Here is a 17,284-nt window from a genome sequence, read left to right on the forward strand (position 1 = left end):
AATATTTTTGTCTCAATATTTCTTGAGACAATTGAGACATGGATTGTGTATGTGCGCCATTCCGAGGGTGATGCAGCCAGTCAAGATGCTCTTAATGGTGCAGCTGTAGAACTTTCGGAGTATCCGAGGGCCCATGCCAAAACTTTTAAGCCTCCTGAGGGGGGAAGAGGGGCTGAACGAGTGTGTGGACCATGTTAAGTCCTTAGTGATGTGGACGCCAAGGAACTAAAGCACTCAAACCGCTCCACTACAGCCCCGTCAATGTGTATGGGGGCTTGCTCTCCTCTCTTTCTCCTATAGTCCACAATCAGCTCCTTGGTCTTACTGACGTTGAGGGAGAGGTTCTTATCCTGGAAACACACTTCTAAGTCTCTGACCTCCCTGTCGGTTGTGTCATCGCTGTTGGTCAGCAAACTTGACGTTGGTGTAGGAGTCGTGCGTGTCCACACTGTCGTAGGTGAACAGGGAGTACAGAAGTGGACTAAGCATAGATCTATGAGGGGCCCCCGTGTTGAGGGTCAGCGTGGCAGAGGTGTTGTTGCCTTCCCTCACCACCTGGCGACAACCCGTCAGGAAATCCAGGATCCAGTTGCAGAGGGAGGTGTTCAGTCACAGGGTCCCGAGCTTGGTGATACGTTTGGAGGGGACTACGGTGTTGAACGCTGAGCTGTAGTCTATGAACAGCATTCTCACATAGTTATTTCCCCTCTAGTCCAGGTGAGAGTTTCGACTTTAAGCATGCACTACCACTTCATCATTTTATTAATATCCATTCTTTAAGGCTTACTGTGTACCTGTGCTTGTCCTGATTGTTATATTTGGAATCCATCGTTTTGGCATTTTATGCGTCCCTGCCAAAAACAAAAAAATATGGTGTGCAATGACAGGCTGCTCCTTCTCCGTTAACAAATAATGGTTCCCTTGGCAGAGGTCACGTAAAATGCTACATTTATCAAAAACGACAGATTTCAGCAACCAAATAAAAGCTTGCATTTACACAGGACAAACATACGTACAAGGAAGGCAACTCGATGAGTCGGAAGTGCAGTCCTCCCACACTCATCACCACTCAACTCCATTGTATTTGTACATTGTGGAGTGGAGAAACCTGACTAAAGCGATCTCCATACCTGGCCTAGAGTGTGTTCTTGCCCGGAGCTGTGAAACTGGTAATGCAAATAGAAACATTTGTTTTGTCCATACATTCCACCTGAGCTGCTTCACTGTATCCACCTAGCATAATAGCATAGCGTTTCTTTCTACCTCCAAAAGCTTCAAACACACTAACAAAGCTTTGTATTTCCGATAACAGACCCATAACCACCACCACAAATGCTCATACAGCCATTTAACCTTCGATGTTGGATCCGCGCTGCTCTTGAACCGTTTATGCTACAAACACCAAGCCAACATTGACATGTGCAGTCAGACTCAACTTAGATTGCTTCAACACATCTTTTTGATACCATTCATAGGCTATTGTATAAACTATAAAGCTTGTTGTATCCTCATTCATTTCAATGGCAGAACAACCGCCACAGAACTTTCAGAATGTTCAAACAAACACATTTGATAGAGTATGGTGCCATATTACTCCATCGTCGCTGTCTGATGAAAACCTCATCTCCATTTTTGCCAAGTTTTTTGAAAGCTGTAACTCCCCTCAATGTACTCTGAACATTTCATGCCTCTAGGACTAAGAGAATGTATTACAAATAGCCTCTGAAGTTTAATAACTGTATGTTCGTTAATGGGAAAACATGGCTATTTTTCAACTTCCTGAAAAGTTTCTGTTTTGGAGAGGCTTTCATCAGACAGCGACATTATGCTCTATAGTGCCTACTATAAGCCACTATAATATCACCACACGTACAAACCACCCCAAAACAACTCACTTTAACTAACTCGTAGCGTATGACAACCCTATTACTACTGCAGTCACTACCATTACTGCTACTATTTCCCAACCATAATACTTCAAGACTAGCAAGCACACATTTTCTTTTATATGAAATGTCCTTTTCTAGTTTGTGTTAATACAGAGTTTTTATACGACATTTTCAGTATCATTAACTGAACACATTCAGGGGTTCAGGGCCTGACCACCACCTGTTGGGATATTACATTTCAGGCACCCTAGACTTTTAGGTGAAACATGTCAACATAAAGACAGTGGAATTCATCACATCACTGATCATGGTGTTGACATGTATGACATGATTAAATAGCAATATTGTGTGATTAAACATGGCGCACATCCCAAATTGCACACTATTCCATTGGTGCACTACTTTTGAACAGGGCCTATAGGGCTCTGGTCAAAAGTAGTGCTCTATGTAGGGAATAGGGCGCCATTTGGGACAAACAATTGAGTCCTCATACCGTTTGCTAATCAGACCACTCTATCCACTGTCACACAGTAATATGTCATAGAGGTGAATCACAAGACACAGCAAGGTTCAGACAAAGAACGTCACATACTCCAAACTTTTGTTTTCTAAAGGAAACATTCCTGAATCACAGTGAGCATGAATATAATGAAAAACTACGTATTTATAGGGAAATTGACCATTGTAGCGGTTGGATTGGGATTCTTGCAATTAAAACGTCATTTACATTTTGAATCTTGGGTTTTTCTGTGTGTCAAATATTGTCTACTGTCCTCATCTACCTGGTGGAAGAGTTACAGTAGGTTTGTCCACAGACCGATGAAAGATCTATAACTTCACAAGCTGTTTAATAGACCAGACAGTTATCAGCTCTCACTCTGACTTCACCAAATGCAAATCAGATAAAACTCAGCTTGACCCTTACAGCAGGGTTGGCAGAACTTGCCTATTCCCTATATAGTGCACTACTTAAACATAGTGTGTTTCTTAGGCAATAAGGTGCCACTCGGGACACACGCCTGGACCGTTGCCTGATTAACAGTAAAGAAGACAATCACAGATGGAAGAACCAATCACTTTTCAGACATGTTTTGGATTGTATTGCCATGTAATGTATGAACACAATATGGTACAGTACTTATACAGATGATGACTACAACAACATATTCAGTGGACGGATTGTTATTACTGTACAGCTTCTGTGGGGAAACATCAAGTCTCTATGGAAATATCAAACCATATACTGTAAACCACCATTTAATATACTGTACACCAGGTCCATATCTGTTTTAAAACAAGACACAACATTGATGTGGAAATGTGAGAGAAAACAAAATAAAAACCTAACAAGAACATATACATTTAAATGGAATCAGTTTCGTGACATCCAATTGCGATCTTGTCTCATCGCTGCAACTCCCCAACGGACTCGGGAGAGGCGAAGGATCGAGAGCCGTGCGTCTGCCGAAACACAACCCAACCAAGCCGCACTGCTTCTTGACCCAATGCCCACTTAACCCGGAACCCAGCCGCACCAAAGTGTCGGAGGAAACACTGTGCACCTGGCAACCGTGTCAGCGTGCACTGCGCCCGGTCCACCACAGGAGTCGCTAATGAGAGATGAGACAGACATTCGTGCCGGCCAAACCCTCCTCTAACCCGGACGACGCTGGGCCAAACCCTCCTCTAACCCGGACGACGCTGGTCCAAACCCTCCTCTAACCCGGACGACGCTGGGCCAAACCCTCCTCTAACCCGGACGACGCTGGGCCAAACCCTCCTTTAACCCGGACGACGTTAGGACAATTGCGCGCCGCTCTATGGGTCTCCTGGTCACGGCCGGTTGTGACACAGCCTGGGAACGAACCAGGGTCTGTAGTGACACCTCAAGCACTGCGATGCAGTGCCACTCGGGAGGCCCAAGTCTAGGTATTTTTCTGAACAAATGTTAACTCTATTTGATTATTGAGATATTAGATATGTTAAAGACAATACATGTGTAATTATATGCAGGATTAATCAGAGAGAGATTATTGTAAATGCAAAAGTTGTATTTCCTGTCCTCAAAATTATTGGTAGACAAAGGGGCAATCTGGGATTGGTACAAATTCATTTTTTGACTTTTAAATTCATGATATATAGCCATTGATTGTTGACTGCTTTTTGTTTTTACAAATCCAAGATTGCCCCTTTATCCCATAACTTCTGTCATCAATAGTATACCACAGACTGTAGGCTTCTTTCTCCCTTTGCTCATCAATAAATATACCTCTAATCGTCACCAGGTACAAACAATGTAACTGGTCCAGATACATAGCCTATTCTTAATATCTTCTAGTTTACTGACCTTTCAAATGATGACCTCTGGAATGCTTTACAGTACGCTTTACAAAAGAGTGAAAACTATTTGAAAATAATGATAACATTTATGTGTAAACTATAATCTTAGAATAACTTGTCAAAGTATGATAAATTAAAAGTTATGCTACATAGCAACAACATAATGACGCTCTGTTGAGAATAATTATTAACACAACAAATCAACATAAAATAGACATTCTATAAACGAATGAGCAATGTATTGGCAAAACTAAATGTAAGAACTGCGTTCTTTTCCCCTTAGTATGATCATCACTAGTCTCTACTTGTCCCATCTCTGGTTTGTATATACAGTTTGTGTTGGTTTCATATATCTGTTCTTCCGTCTACTCATCCATCCATTCCTCTTGTTTCTTCCAACCCCAGTGTGTCTCTCCATCTGTGTCCCTAATATACCAGAGACCTGACTGAGACCTGGGGCCAAATGTATCAAGCATCTCAGAGTAGGAGTGCTGATCTAGGATCAAGTCCTGCCTATCCACATAATCTGATTCATAATTATCTAAAAGGCAAAACTGATCCTAGATCAGTACTAGTACTCTGAGATGCTTGATACATACAAGCCCAGGAGACTGGGAGCTGATCACTCTAGCTCTCCTCCAGCCAGGAGGGCTTGTCTGACCCTGGGGGCTTTAACTTGACGTTGAACTGTCTCAGTGTCTGTTCCAACTGCTGCTGGTTCCCAGCGAAGTAGGCTGAGATAGCATTATGGAAGAGCAGCAGCTGCTTGTGCATCACCTTCACCTACACACACAGAAAAAGAGAGAGAGTGTGATGTAGCATTATTGTAAACTAACTAACCAAATAACTAACTAACTAACTAACCCATAACTAACTAACCTACCTTGTTCTCTTCCAGGAACTTGAGTTTGATGGTGACGTCTGAGCGCAGCCGTTCGTACTTGTCTCTCTGCACCTGGTACTGCTGCTGGGACACCTCTATACGCACCATGGTGGCAGCATCACGAGGACCCAGACTCAACTCCTCCAGGTCGGCCCTGTACGCATCAAACTCCAGCCTGGGAGAGAGAGGGGAGGAGAGGCAGCGTAAAGAAATAGGCTTGGGCGGTATCCAGTCATACCGTTAGTTCTTCTGCCATCCCGGGTTTATGGTATTACCAGCATAGTACACAGGGGGGAACTAAAAACACAACAAAACAAACAAAAAAACAAAAATCACACAGATGCTGTTAGCTAAATGCTAATGAGCAAAAACAAACTAATTGAAGAGAGGCAAATCCCGCTCATAAAGTTATACAAGTATACTTAGTTGCTACCGAATGTCATTTTCAGTGAGTGTGGACATTTACAAGTAAAGGTGAACGAGAGAAATTGTGCAAATTACGAAAGTTGTGATGCATGCTTTTCTGAAGGAAGAGCAGCATGTGTAAATGGAGCAGAGGGGAGAAGAATGGAGGGGAAAAACACTAGTAGGAAGCACAGGGATCAAACGGCAGCTGTACAGACAACCCATCCAGAGCTCTTTGACTTCTCAAACACGGCAGAAAGCCGTTATACGATGACTGATGGCAAACATTTAATAGTGAATTGCATTCAAGTGTAACTTCATCACCTCATGTGCACCGCATAACAGAGACTCTCCGATAGATAAAGAACGCTATCAACTCACCAGCTCCTGCTGTCTCCCGTTGTGCTATTTATAAACCGACACGTGACTGGCTTAACTGTTCTGGGGAACTGCAGTAAGTAACTGCAGCTTCATAATGTAAAATAATTTGACAGGTGAAATGAAGAACACGATCTGTTTCATCTCCTAACATATTGCACAAGTTGACTGCAGGTATGTACTTAAAAAGTAGCTAGAAATATTCAACAAAAAAAAATACCTCAGAGTATACGGTATACCACCCAATCCTATAAAACACCCACATAACACCCTGTAACAACGTATAACCCTCAAACCCAGGTTCAACTCCTCCAGGTATGCATGGTACACATCACACTCCAGCCTGACACACAGAACTATGATGTCATGTCAAACACACTCTATATAATGTCTCTGGCAATCATAGATATAGGGCCACATTTTCATGGTGTTAAGGAGCACAGATCTCTGTAAAAAAAGACTGTAAAACCTCATAATTTGTCAGTATGATCATTTGAAACTGTTATAAGGAGGAAACTACTACAGAATCTCCAGGCCCTGCACCTTTATTTTTTATTATGTTTTACCCTTTTTTCTCCCCAATTTCGTAGTATCCAATTGGTAGTGACAGTCTTGTCTCATCGCTACAACTCCTGTACGGACTCGGGAGAGGCAAAGGACGAGAGCCGTGCGTCCTCCGAAACACAACCCAACCAAGCCGCACTGCTTCTTAACACAATGCCCACTTGACCCGGAAGCCAGCCGCACCAATGTGTCGGAGGAAACACCGTACACCTGGCGACTGTGTCAGCGTGCCTTACGCCCGGCCCGCCACAGGAGTCGCTAACGTGCGATGGGACAAGGATATCCCTGCCGGCCAAACCCTCCCCTAACCCGAGCGACGCTGGGCCAATCGTGCACCGCCCCATGGGTCTCCCGGTCGCGGCCGGTTGCGACAGAGCCTGGACTCAAACTCAGATTCTCTAGTGGCACAGCTAGGACTGCGATGCAGTGGGGCGGCCGCCCTGCATCTTTTTAACCTTCCCCATCTTCGTTGTTACCTTGCAGCCTCGTACAGTTTGATGGTCATCAGTGTGTCCTCCATTGTCTTGTTGACCAGTGTATTGATGCTGGACACAAAAAAGTTGATGGCTCCAAGAAGAGCCTCCCCATTCCTACACAACAACTTCTGGGTCTCCGCGTTGTAGCCAAACTCATCCTGTGGACACAAACACTTGCGTTTACAACCTCAATAAATATCTCGTTTAGAGGAACAGTCAGTAAGGTAGCGTGGATTCCAAAGTGAAACTGACAGGCTGGATTTTCAGGCTACATTTCTGGAGGCCAATTTCACACAGTGTGCCATCTGCAGCTGATTTCTGGCTGGGCTGAGGTCTACGGGTTAAGGTCAGGGGTCAGGAGTTAGAGGTCTTTCTTACCCGTAGTTCAGGTGATTTCTGGCTGAGGTCCGCGAAGGTGTCCCCCAGGGCCTGCTGGGTCTGGACCAGGTTGTAGAAGTGGCTGGTCAGGGCGCTGGTCAGTCTCAGGACAGACTCGTACTTCCTCTTGGTGTCCCTGAGCACGTCTATCTGGGCCTCCAGCTCCAGGTCCACCGTCCGAGAACCACGGCCGAACCGCTCAGAGAACATCTGCTTGGTACACTGGTGTAAAGATGGAGAGGAAGAGATGTGATTAGGATAAAGGAGAGAACAGGAGATGAGAACATCTGCTTGGCACACTGGGATAAAGACGACATGGAGAGATGTGATCAGAATAGAACTGAATAGAAGAGTTACTTGCTTTCCAAGGAGGAAATTATTCCCAGTCTTGTATGAAGACAACTGATCATACCAGTGCTGTCGCAATCACACCCATAGAACACAGTGAGGATTCAATGAAGGATGGCTTCAACACATTTTCTCCAGGAGAAAGGTTCTGTTCTGTACCTTGTAGGTGTTGATGCCCCACTTCTTAACGCTGTCTAGTTTCTCCACAGCCACACCACGATTAGCCTCCTCCACTGACATGTTCTGGTTGCTGTTACTGTGGTGCATCCCCGACCCTGACACAAAGGATAATAAATAACCTTCTCACTCTTAGAGGATTCCTTAAAGTGGTTAGATGCTGAGACCTAGTTGATAAAGTATATAGTAAATAAGATGGACCTTTCATCTCATTTACTATGACCGCCGTCACAAAACCAGCTTCAGTCAGTAGCGCTGCGATACACAGAAAGATCAGTGCTTCCTTGGGCACTCTCCTCATCACTACTCCTCAAAGCAAAGACCTGAAATATTCATTTCATGTACCAAGTATGTCTTCGAGACAAATAGTATGACAGTGATTGAGTGATCGGTTGAGAGTGAATGAAATGAATGAGTGAACAAGGTGAAGTGGAGTAAAGGAGGGTGGTGCTGTATGGGTCCAGTGTAGGGCTGGAAAGATCCAGTAGCATTCCCAGGTAAAATGTCCACTTTTTCCAGAAACCCTGGTTGCAGAATTCAAAATGTAGTGCTTATAGTAATTCTAGAATTTACCTTCCAATTCTGGAAATCTTCCGGCCAGGATTTCTAGAAAACCTAGAAATCTATCTAGAATTTTGGTGAACCTGGAATTTTGCAACCCTACTTCTCTGGTACCTGTGAATGGCTGGTCAGTCTGGTTCTGGTTGGCTATCCTGCTGGCTGCTGACTGGCTGGGGACCAGACCTACACCCTGTGCCCTGGACTTCATTCGCAGGTCTGGAATGGACATGGGGGGGGGGGGGGATGGGGAGAAGAGATGTGATATATGAGATGGAGAGAATAGATGAAGGTTGGTGAAGGTGTTAGAGAGGATGTGATAGTGAGTCACACAGGTTTTCCATGTCAAAAAAACAACAGAATAAAAAAGCAGATGGAGAAAAATATTAAATATGAACATGTGGAGAACATAAGTAGCAGTAGAGTATGAAATTATGCACATGTCATGATTTAATGAACCTCAATATTTCATTCGTTAACCACTTCATGTGACATTTGCATACATAGTATGCATCCAAAATGGCACCCTATTCCCTATGGGGGAGCCATAGGGCTCTGGTCAAAAGTAGTGCCCTATCCATTCGGGATGCAGTTGTCATCATTAGAAACATTCACGCAAACATAACACAGTAAATCAAACAGCTCTGCAATGAAGTCAATCAGGTTAGTAAACATATCCAGTTTTTTAGTTAACATCCACCGACATGCATTCAGTATGCATTAGACAGTACAGCAGCATGCCCTTCTTTCCCATGACATCTGTAGACAACAGGTACACCGTGTTCTTGAAGTGAGGGACTTCAACAGTGTCTGGGGTTAAACAGCAACCCAGGCTACAGGCAGGGCTCATTCTCCCACAGAATGAAAGAGTAACTAATGAAAACACCCTTGAAATTGTAAACAGGCAGACTCAGCAATATGACGTAGATGCAGAGAGTAAACAGCACAGAGGGTCGATTTCCACAACAACTAAGAGCGTTGAAGCTAGAGGCTCAACTTCTCCGCTGTCTTGGTGCCCTGGCCTCCACGCTGTGAACAGCATGAAACAAACCTGTACACATGCGCAGATACTTTGTGTGACTTCACAAAAAACAATTGAGCTCAGTGTAAAGCCACCTGTGGGCTGAGGTTCGGCTCCAGGGACAAGGGCACAGTTAAGGGCAGGGGGACGTCTCCTGTCCACATACTGAGGGTTGAAGTGGATAGCAGGGCCTGGAGGACAGGGTTGGTTAAGATAGTCAGTAAGAGAGAGTAGGAAGTTGATCTTAAAATCAAAATAGCCAATACAGTAGAGAGACTGTTTGCTACTCATAGACTCCTGAAAGATCAGAAAGAAAGTTAGGTCAAAATAGAGTCACTGATGCAGAACAGCATGCAGGCAACCTCCTAAAATAAACAAAAAACTGAATTTAATTCCATCAGGACAAACCACATTGGGGCAGTTGAAAATGTAGTCTTCACCATTCTTAATGCTAACAAACCAAGCAAGCAGCACAGACATTGCTTAAGGGACTAGGCAATTCATTGATTTAATAAGGCCTAAGTGGACATAATTAAGTGGGCATTCCAGTAATGCAAAGCAATGAGAGCAGTACGGAGCGAGAGAGAGCTGTCTGTACCTTTAATGGAGCTAGTGAAAGCAGTAGAGCTGTGTGTACCTTTGATGGAGGAGGTGGGTATGATGCCCCCTGCAGGTCCTCCGTAGCCTCCAGACACGATGCTGGTCTCATTCAGGTTGGGACCAGACACCATCACCTGCTGCAGGTCCTAAGGTGAAGCCACAACACATCAATGAAATAGATATAGCCTAACTCTAATCAGTACCTCACAGATTTTGCAGAGATTTATGATATTTGCGGCCAAAAACACTTGATTTTGCTGCGCCAAAAAACAAATGCGAATCCTGGAGGGACTGACTAATGCGTAACGCTGCTGTAGAGTATATTGTCAATCTGACGAAGACCTTCCATATAGGCCTAATCTTTGTTGTACACAGACACTCACACACATGAAAATGGTTCAGTAGATTAAGTGAAAAACAATTAGGAGTAAACCTATTGATGAAGGTTTATTGTGGTTAGTCTGAAAGTCGTCCATGTTAACACGTACACTACATCTAAATCTACAGTTCCCCAACCACGACGTGACACACTCTCTCTCATCCCTTCTACTGCATATCCCTACCTTCTCATCTAAGGTCCACTGAATCTTTGCAGCCTGCACAGAAGTGAGACATAATACAGTACAATAAAATACACAAACAAATAGTTGATGTAATGAGAGGTCACCACACACAGTATACATATAAATACTGTACATAGTAACTGTATCCCAAATGGCACCCTATTCCCATGGGACACAGACCATATGACCCACCTGCTCCAAACTGTCATCCTCAGCCAGGGTCTCTCCGTTGCTGTTGATAGGAATCTCCATGGTAGCCGCCTTGCCCATAAAACTGTCTGCCATGGTGGTCGTCTGCAGGAGAGAGAGCATTGGGAGAGAGACAAAGAGATGGGAGATGGAGAGATGGAGAAAGAGAGGTGATGAAGAAAGAGAGAGCACAGTCATCACACACTGAGCTTTTCACATTAATGATAGGAATGGTTTCAATGTAAATATGAGTAAAATCTGCCTAATTCAGGATAATATCCAGCCTAGCCAGCTGTGATATGTAAATATGCAGTGTCAATATTCCTTAGCCAGCTGTGATATGTAAATATGCAGTGTCCATATTCCTTAGCCAGCTGGCTGATCTGTCCACTGGTACAGTTACAGTGCTGAAAGCAACGATAACCTGCTCTCACAACAAGCAATCACATTTCACAACACATTATAGCAGCCATAGCTAGCTATTCGTGATCATCATTCGTATTGTATCTAGTTAGCTTGTTAGTCCCAGCAATACAACACATAGCTAGCTAGCTCCAACCTTGCGTCCCTAGCCAGCTGGCTAAACTGGTGGTGCTGCTGAAAATGATGATGATCACAGTTAGCTAGCTAACGTTACCTGCTGTGTAGGTGCAGTAGTCAAATCTCCCAAAATGTAAAATATAGCTGCTTATTCCACACGGTATTTCATCAAATATTACTATTATGAACGGAATGACACCGTTGCAATGTTTATTTTTCGTATGTTGATGAACGCATGACTGTGGTCGTTATTCCGTTAGCATCCCCCGGTAGAACCTGACACAGTATGCAGATAAAATCCCTGAAGCCCAGTCCCTCCTTCCTTCCTCTGGCGCTACGCGTAAAACTACGTCAAGTCGCCACGTCGAACAGCTGACGACATCAACTCCCTACTGCCCTCAACCATTTAGTGATTTGGATTGTTTGGTTTGTGTGGAAAAACAAACATCACCACCTTAAAAATGAAGTTCTCTCTGCAACTAGGGCAGGAGGAGGTTTTGAGTTATTGGATTTTGTGGATATGAATAATAGTTTTACGATTAAATGGTTGAACTCCAGCATCTTTATGGTTCTCAGCAGGGTTGGGGAGTAATCCGTTACATGTAAAGGATTACAAAAACTGTAACTGTAATCTGTTACATTACCAGCTACAATATTGTAATCAGATAACAGATACTTTTGAAAAACGAAATTATTATTTCGAGGGTTATTTTTAAATTCAGAAAGGATGTTTGCGAAAACAAAATGTTTGACACGTCTCTGTTTTCTCAATGACATTCAAATCAGCATTGAAAACATTCGCTATTTTAAATTTGTTCAACGTGAGCGAGTCTGACCATAAATCAGAGACAAATATGATGACACAGCAAATGTGTTTGATGGATCGAGGAAAAAGAGCAGGAATACGCTTTTGTAGGCTACAGTCCAAGCTATGTATTCCAATGGTGCGACTGCTGCATCCAAATATAATGCAATTTAAATAAAGCTTGGAGGTAAGGATGACAGCAGTATCTACGTCGATACGGATATCGCTTATTATTGATATCTACATAGCGCATTGATGTGAATCACACTGCTACTCTCTCATTTAGCTATTTGCGCCTTACGGATTGTGGTTGTTGTGGATGGATGTTCACAAATCTAAATGTGTATTTGAACACAATAATGGTTCAATTCAAGAAGTTTAGACTGCCTATCAATCATTGTTTTTGAAACCAGTGGACAGCCAGTGAAAAATGAGCTCTTGCAACAGCTGCATAGTGCGGGTCCCAGCCTATGAAATAAAAGGGAGGCTTTTATTGCTCAATCTAATTCATGCTGATTATTATTTTTAAATCCATAGGCCTAATTGACACATGCTCAAACTCACACACTATGGATAGACTTAAAGGGGCAATCTGTAGTTGCTACAGTACACCCATTTTTGGACTTAAAAATTATATATCTACAGTACCAGTCAAAAGTTTGGACACACCTACTCATCCAAGGGTTTTTCTTATTTTTACAATTTTCTACATTGTAGAATATTAGCAAAGACATCAAAACTATGAAATAACACATATGGAATCATGTAGTAACCAAAAAAGTGTTAAACAAATATAAATATATTTTAGATTATTCAAAGTACCGGGTTTGGCGGGGGTAAGCCGTCATTGTAAATAATAATTTGTTCTTAACTGACTTGTCTAGTTAAATAAATGTTAAATAATACAAAAATATATATATAAAAACACCCTTTGCCTTGATGGCAGCTTTGCCCACTCTTGGCATTCTCTCAACCAGCTTCACGAGGAATGCTTTTCCAACAGTCTCGAAGGAGTTCCCACATATGCTGAGCACTTGTTGGCTGCTTCCTTCACTCTGTGATCCAACTCATCCCAAACCATCTCAATTGTGTTGAGGTTGGGTGATTGTGGAGGCCAGGTCATCTGATGCAGCACTCCATCACTCTCCTTGGTCAAATAGCCCTTACACAGCCTGGAGGTGTGTTGGGTCAATGTCCTGCTGAAAAACAAATGATAGTTCCACAAACCAGATGGGGTGGCTTATCGCTGCAGAATGCTGTGGTAGCCATGCTGGTTAAGTGTGCCTTGAACTTTAAATAAACCACCAACAGTGTCACCAGCAAAGCACCCCCACACCATCACACCTCCTCCTCCATGCTTCACGGTGTGAACCACACATGCGGAGATCATTCGTTCACCTACTCTGCGTCTTAAGTCTCTGACTTGTGTTCAGACTCGCACAGGTGGAACAAACTTAAACTTGCGCCTTTTTTCAATGCTGATTTGAATGTAATTGAGAAACAGAGAAGTGTCAAATATTTTTTTCACAAACCTCCTTTCGTCATTTAAAAGTAATGCTCAAAGTAATCATCTAGTTTTTCAAAAGTATCTGTAATCTGATTGCAATATTTTTGCTGGTAATGTAACAGATTACAGTTACCATTTTTGTAATCCCTTACATGTAACGGATGACATGTAATTTGTTACTCCCCAACCCTGGTGGTGAATGATTTTCCCTCTGGTATTTCCCAGCTAATGAAAAGTCATGTGCTTTCAAGATACACTTCGAATAGAACCTAATCTATTTATTAATGGTTTTGATATCAAAAGTCCCAAGTGTACAAATAAACACATAAGATAATATCTTTTATAGCAAAATAAATATCACACCAAGATGGAAATCCTTTTGGCTTTGTCCTTTTAAATGTATTTCTAATAAGATTAGAGAGGTGGACCTATAGATTTTACACAACATTTATCCCTACAACACGATGGTGTCAAGGTTTACAGACATTGACAACAAGTTTACCTTCTGCAATGATGAACCTGAAATGCTGACACATTTGTTTTACAGTTGTTTGTACATGATTCGATTTTGGATAGAAATGAAGGAAAACCTGTCATTCTATTGATATTAAATGCAATGATGTTTATATCCTTGTTTAACAGTACTCTGAACTCTTTGAAATGTGTAACTAATGTTATGATTTTGGTTGGTTGGTAAATCTTATATCCACAAAACCAACTTTTTTAAATCAACATCCCTGCTTTAAAGGGTTTTTGATAGACTTTAGGTTTTTAATTGAGTCTCTAAAATTACAAAATAATAAGAAAAGCTTGTCTACAGTCCAAAATTATAACAAATTATTTTCGGAATAAGCGTCATTGTCACATGATCTTATACTGTCATAACTAATGTTTCTGTTTTTGTTTTGTTTTTGTTTTATGTTCTTGTCAATTCTTGATGTGTGTTTTGTCCTATATTTTAATTTTATTTTCAATTGTTAATCCCTGCCCCCCGTCCCCGCAGGAGGCCTTTTGCCTTTTAGTAGGCCGTCATTGTAAATAAGAATTTGTTCTTAACTGACTTGCCTAGTTAAGTAAAGGTTAAATTATCATTATTATTTTTTAAACTCTATGTTGTCTCATTCTCTGTCATATTTTTAAAATAATAATAATGTAGTAAGTAAGGTACCAAACTTTGCCAGAGGGTGTCACTGTAAGCACGGGGAATACAGTGAAAATGTGTCTTTTTAAATCTGATACCGTCACGGATGTGAGGTTTACATGACTGGACTGGAGTATAGCCACAGAACCATCTTTGGCATAGCCTATTGTTGAATGTTCTAGTTCATGAAGTTTACAGATGTGAACAGAAGAAGCAGAGAGGTTTGAAGAAGCCTCTGGCTACCGTTGCACGACTTGGAAAGGTACATGGAGGTAACCAAGTTTTCAACTGTGTAAGAATCTGAATAATATATACCATTTAGCAGATGCTTTTATCCAGTCTTATGAGCATATATTTTTTTAAGTGTGTCCCCAGCGAGAATCAAACTCACAATCCTAGCATTGGCATCGTAAGTGCCATGCTCTACCAACTAAGTGACACAGGACAGGTCAGGAGCTTTGTAATACTGCAGGCCCTACACCACACGCAAGACTGAGGGTTAGCCAACCCAAAGATATTCCAGTAGAAATTCAAGAACTTCCCATAACAGGAAATGGCTGTATGGCTGCTGGTGTTAAGACTGAATAATCTGTCTTCTAGTGGTCTCGAAGACTACCTTTTTGTCAGGAGAGAAGCTGTTCAAAACGTGTCAAAACCTTGACAAACTACTTTTATCACAGAGAAGAAAGCAAGGACGCATCCCAAATGGCACCCTATTCCATATATAGTGCACTTATTTTGACCAGGGCTCATAGGACTCTTGTCAAAAGGGAACAAGGTGCCATTTAGGACAGACCAAGTAGAAGGGAGTTTATGCTGGAAGTATAGTAAAAAAAGACTGTACTATAGAGAAAGTGCCTAGTTGCTGTCAAGGGACAGATCCGCTTGTCTTTGATAAATCGTTGATACATCCCCTTAACAGTATGACCTGAAGATATAAATATTCTGTTTAAGCAGACGAGAAATCGGAGCGACCCTAAAAAAGTACACAAAACAAGAGCACCTCAACGACCCCAGAATAAACCCCAGTCCCAGTCGGTGAGACTTATCAGGGGTGCGTCCCAAATGGCACTCTATTCCATGCATAGTGCACTACTATTGCCCGGAGTCCCATCAACCTGGTCAAAAGAAGTGCACTACATAGGGAATAGGGTGCCATTTGGGACATACATGCTTTGCGCTGTGAGTCAGTCTGTTCATGAATGTAGATGATACAGTTGGCTGGTGCTGGTGCCTTCCTCCGGAACATGACCTCTTATCATCTCTATAACATCATAAAGCAACAAGCTACAGAACTGAAATGCATTAATATCAATTGAGGAGAGAAGCTGGGTATGCGGCCCAAACGGCAACCTATTCCCTATATAGTGCACTACTTTTGACCAGGACCTATAGGGGAATATCCAATAAAGGGAATAGGGTGCCATTTGGGACTCAAAACTAGGTCTCCTTTGTTCATATTCTCTCTCTCTGAAGCTCATCTTTCAAGGCAAACACCCAGCAGAGACTTTAAACTGAGATGCTGATTGAGAGAGAATACAAACCCTTACATACCAGGTCCAGGATGTTTATCATTGGAGAAAACATGAAGCAGATAAGCAAAGGACCTAGAGACGCCATAGACTTTACATTTAATAAATACACTACTCATCAGCAATCATGTGTTTCGATATGTAGAGCATAGTTAGAAGTAGGCCTATGCATTTACAGCAGGAGTGTCGAAATCTTTTTGCCCCGGGGGCCGCATTTGGTCTTCAACGAGGTCCGGAGGGCCACCCTGAAAATGTGTGATATTTCCTTGCTGTCAAAATGAGCAAAAAATAGTTCTCTATCCATCGATTTTGGAATCTTCGATGCTCCCTGACTGTTTAGTGATTATTAGCGAGCTGGACAATCAAATTGAATAAATGTAGATCCATTATAATTTCTTCACAGTTTCGATTTGGTTTTAGTTATTTTAAAGTATCTTGAGTTTGTTCTCCCCCCAAGGAATTACTCTATATATATATTGTTTTTAATAAAAACCACCCTTGTGCCGGATCATCTGACACCCCTGATTTACAGTATACAGTATACAATGCTCCTACAAACAGATACCCAGGAGCCTGAGGGGAGTGTCTGAAATAAAAGCCTATGAAACAATGTCTCTTTTCTAGCTGTTTTGAACCTGGATGTTAAAACCATTTCACGTGTTGAGTGTTTGGAAGAGTTTGGAAGGTTCGACTGCCTGCGAGCCAGTAGTTCCGTCCGTGTTAGCCAGTGAAAAATGCATGTAGAATGTTTTTACTTAGTGTTTGAAGAGAGTGACAGACTCAACATCCTCTAACCTCACCCTTGACCTCCAGCATTATTCACGGTCCACAAAGAGGTGCGCTCGCCGGTCGTCTTCTCAAGGACTCGCTGCTCTGAATTGATAAACCAGTTGTTTTGCTTTCTCCAAGCGGAAGAGAGGAGATCAGGACAGGAGCTACCTTCCTGGCCTGAGTTGCACAAGACCAGAGGAAACTAGAAATGCTCAGCTG

General features: G+C 42.4%; 1 protein-coding gene across 9 annotated transcripts; it reads right to left on the reverse strand.

The window, feature by feature from the left end:
- Positions 1-2,962: 2,962 nt before the first annotated feature.
- Positions 2,963-11,652, reverse strand: LOC110507670 (arfaptin-2). Of its 9 annotated transcripts, none has more exons than XM_021587803.2 (11): positions 11,407-11,652; positions 10,761-10,874; positions 10,581-10,613; positions 10,055-10,163; positions 9,513-9,608; positions 8,514-8,615; positions 7,821-7,936; positions 7,314-7,535; positions 6,936-7,093; positions 5,113-5,287; positions 2,963-5,012 (listed from the first exon to the last, which is right to left on the reverse strand). In XM_021587803.2, the coding sequence occupies exons 2-11, from the start codon at positions 10,863-10,865 to the stop codon at positions 4,857-4,859; spliced, it is 1,272 nt and encodes a 423-aa protein (XP_021443478.1). In that variant the 5' UTR covers positions 10,866-10,874; positions 11,407-11,652; the 3' UTR covers positions 2,963-4,856. The 9 variants fall into 9 exon arrangements, with proteins under 9 accessions (XP_021443478.1, XP_021443479.1, XP_021443480.1 ...); XM_021587804.2 differs by having other exon boundaries at positions 10,773-10,874; positions 11,407-11,650; XM_021587805.2 differs by lacking the exon at positions 10,581-10,613 and having other exon boundaries at positions 10,773-10,874; positions 11,407-11,651.
- Between the last annotated feature and the right edge of the window lie 5,632 nt (positions 11,653-17,284).

Source organism: Oncorhynchus mykiss, chromosome 27 (assembly GCF_013265735.2).
Source record: "Oncorhynchus mykiss isolate Arlee chromosome 27, USDA_OmykA_1.1, whole genome shotgun sequence".
Taxonomy (NCBI): Eukaryota; Metazoa; Chordata; class Actinopteri; order Salmoniformes; family Salmonidae; genus Oncorhynchus; species Oncorhynchus mykiss.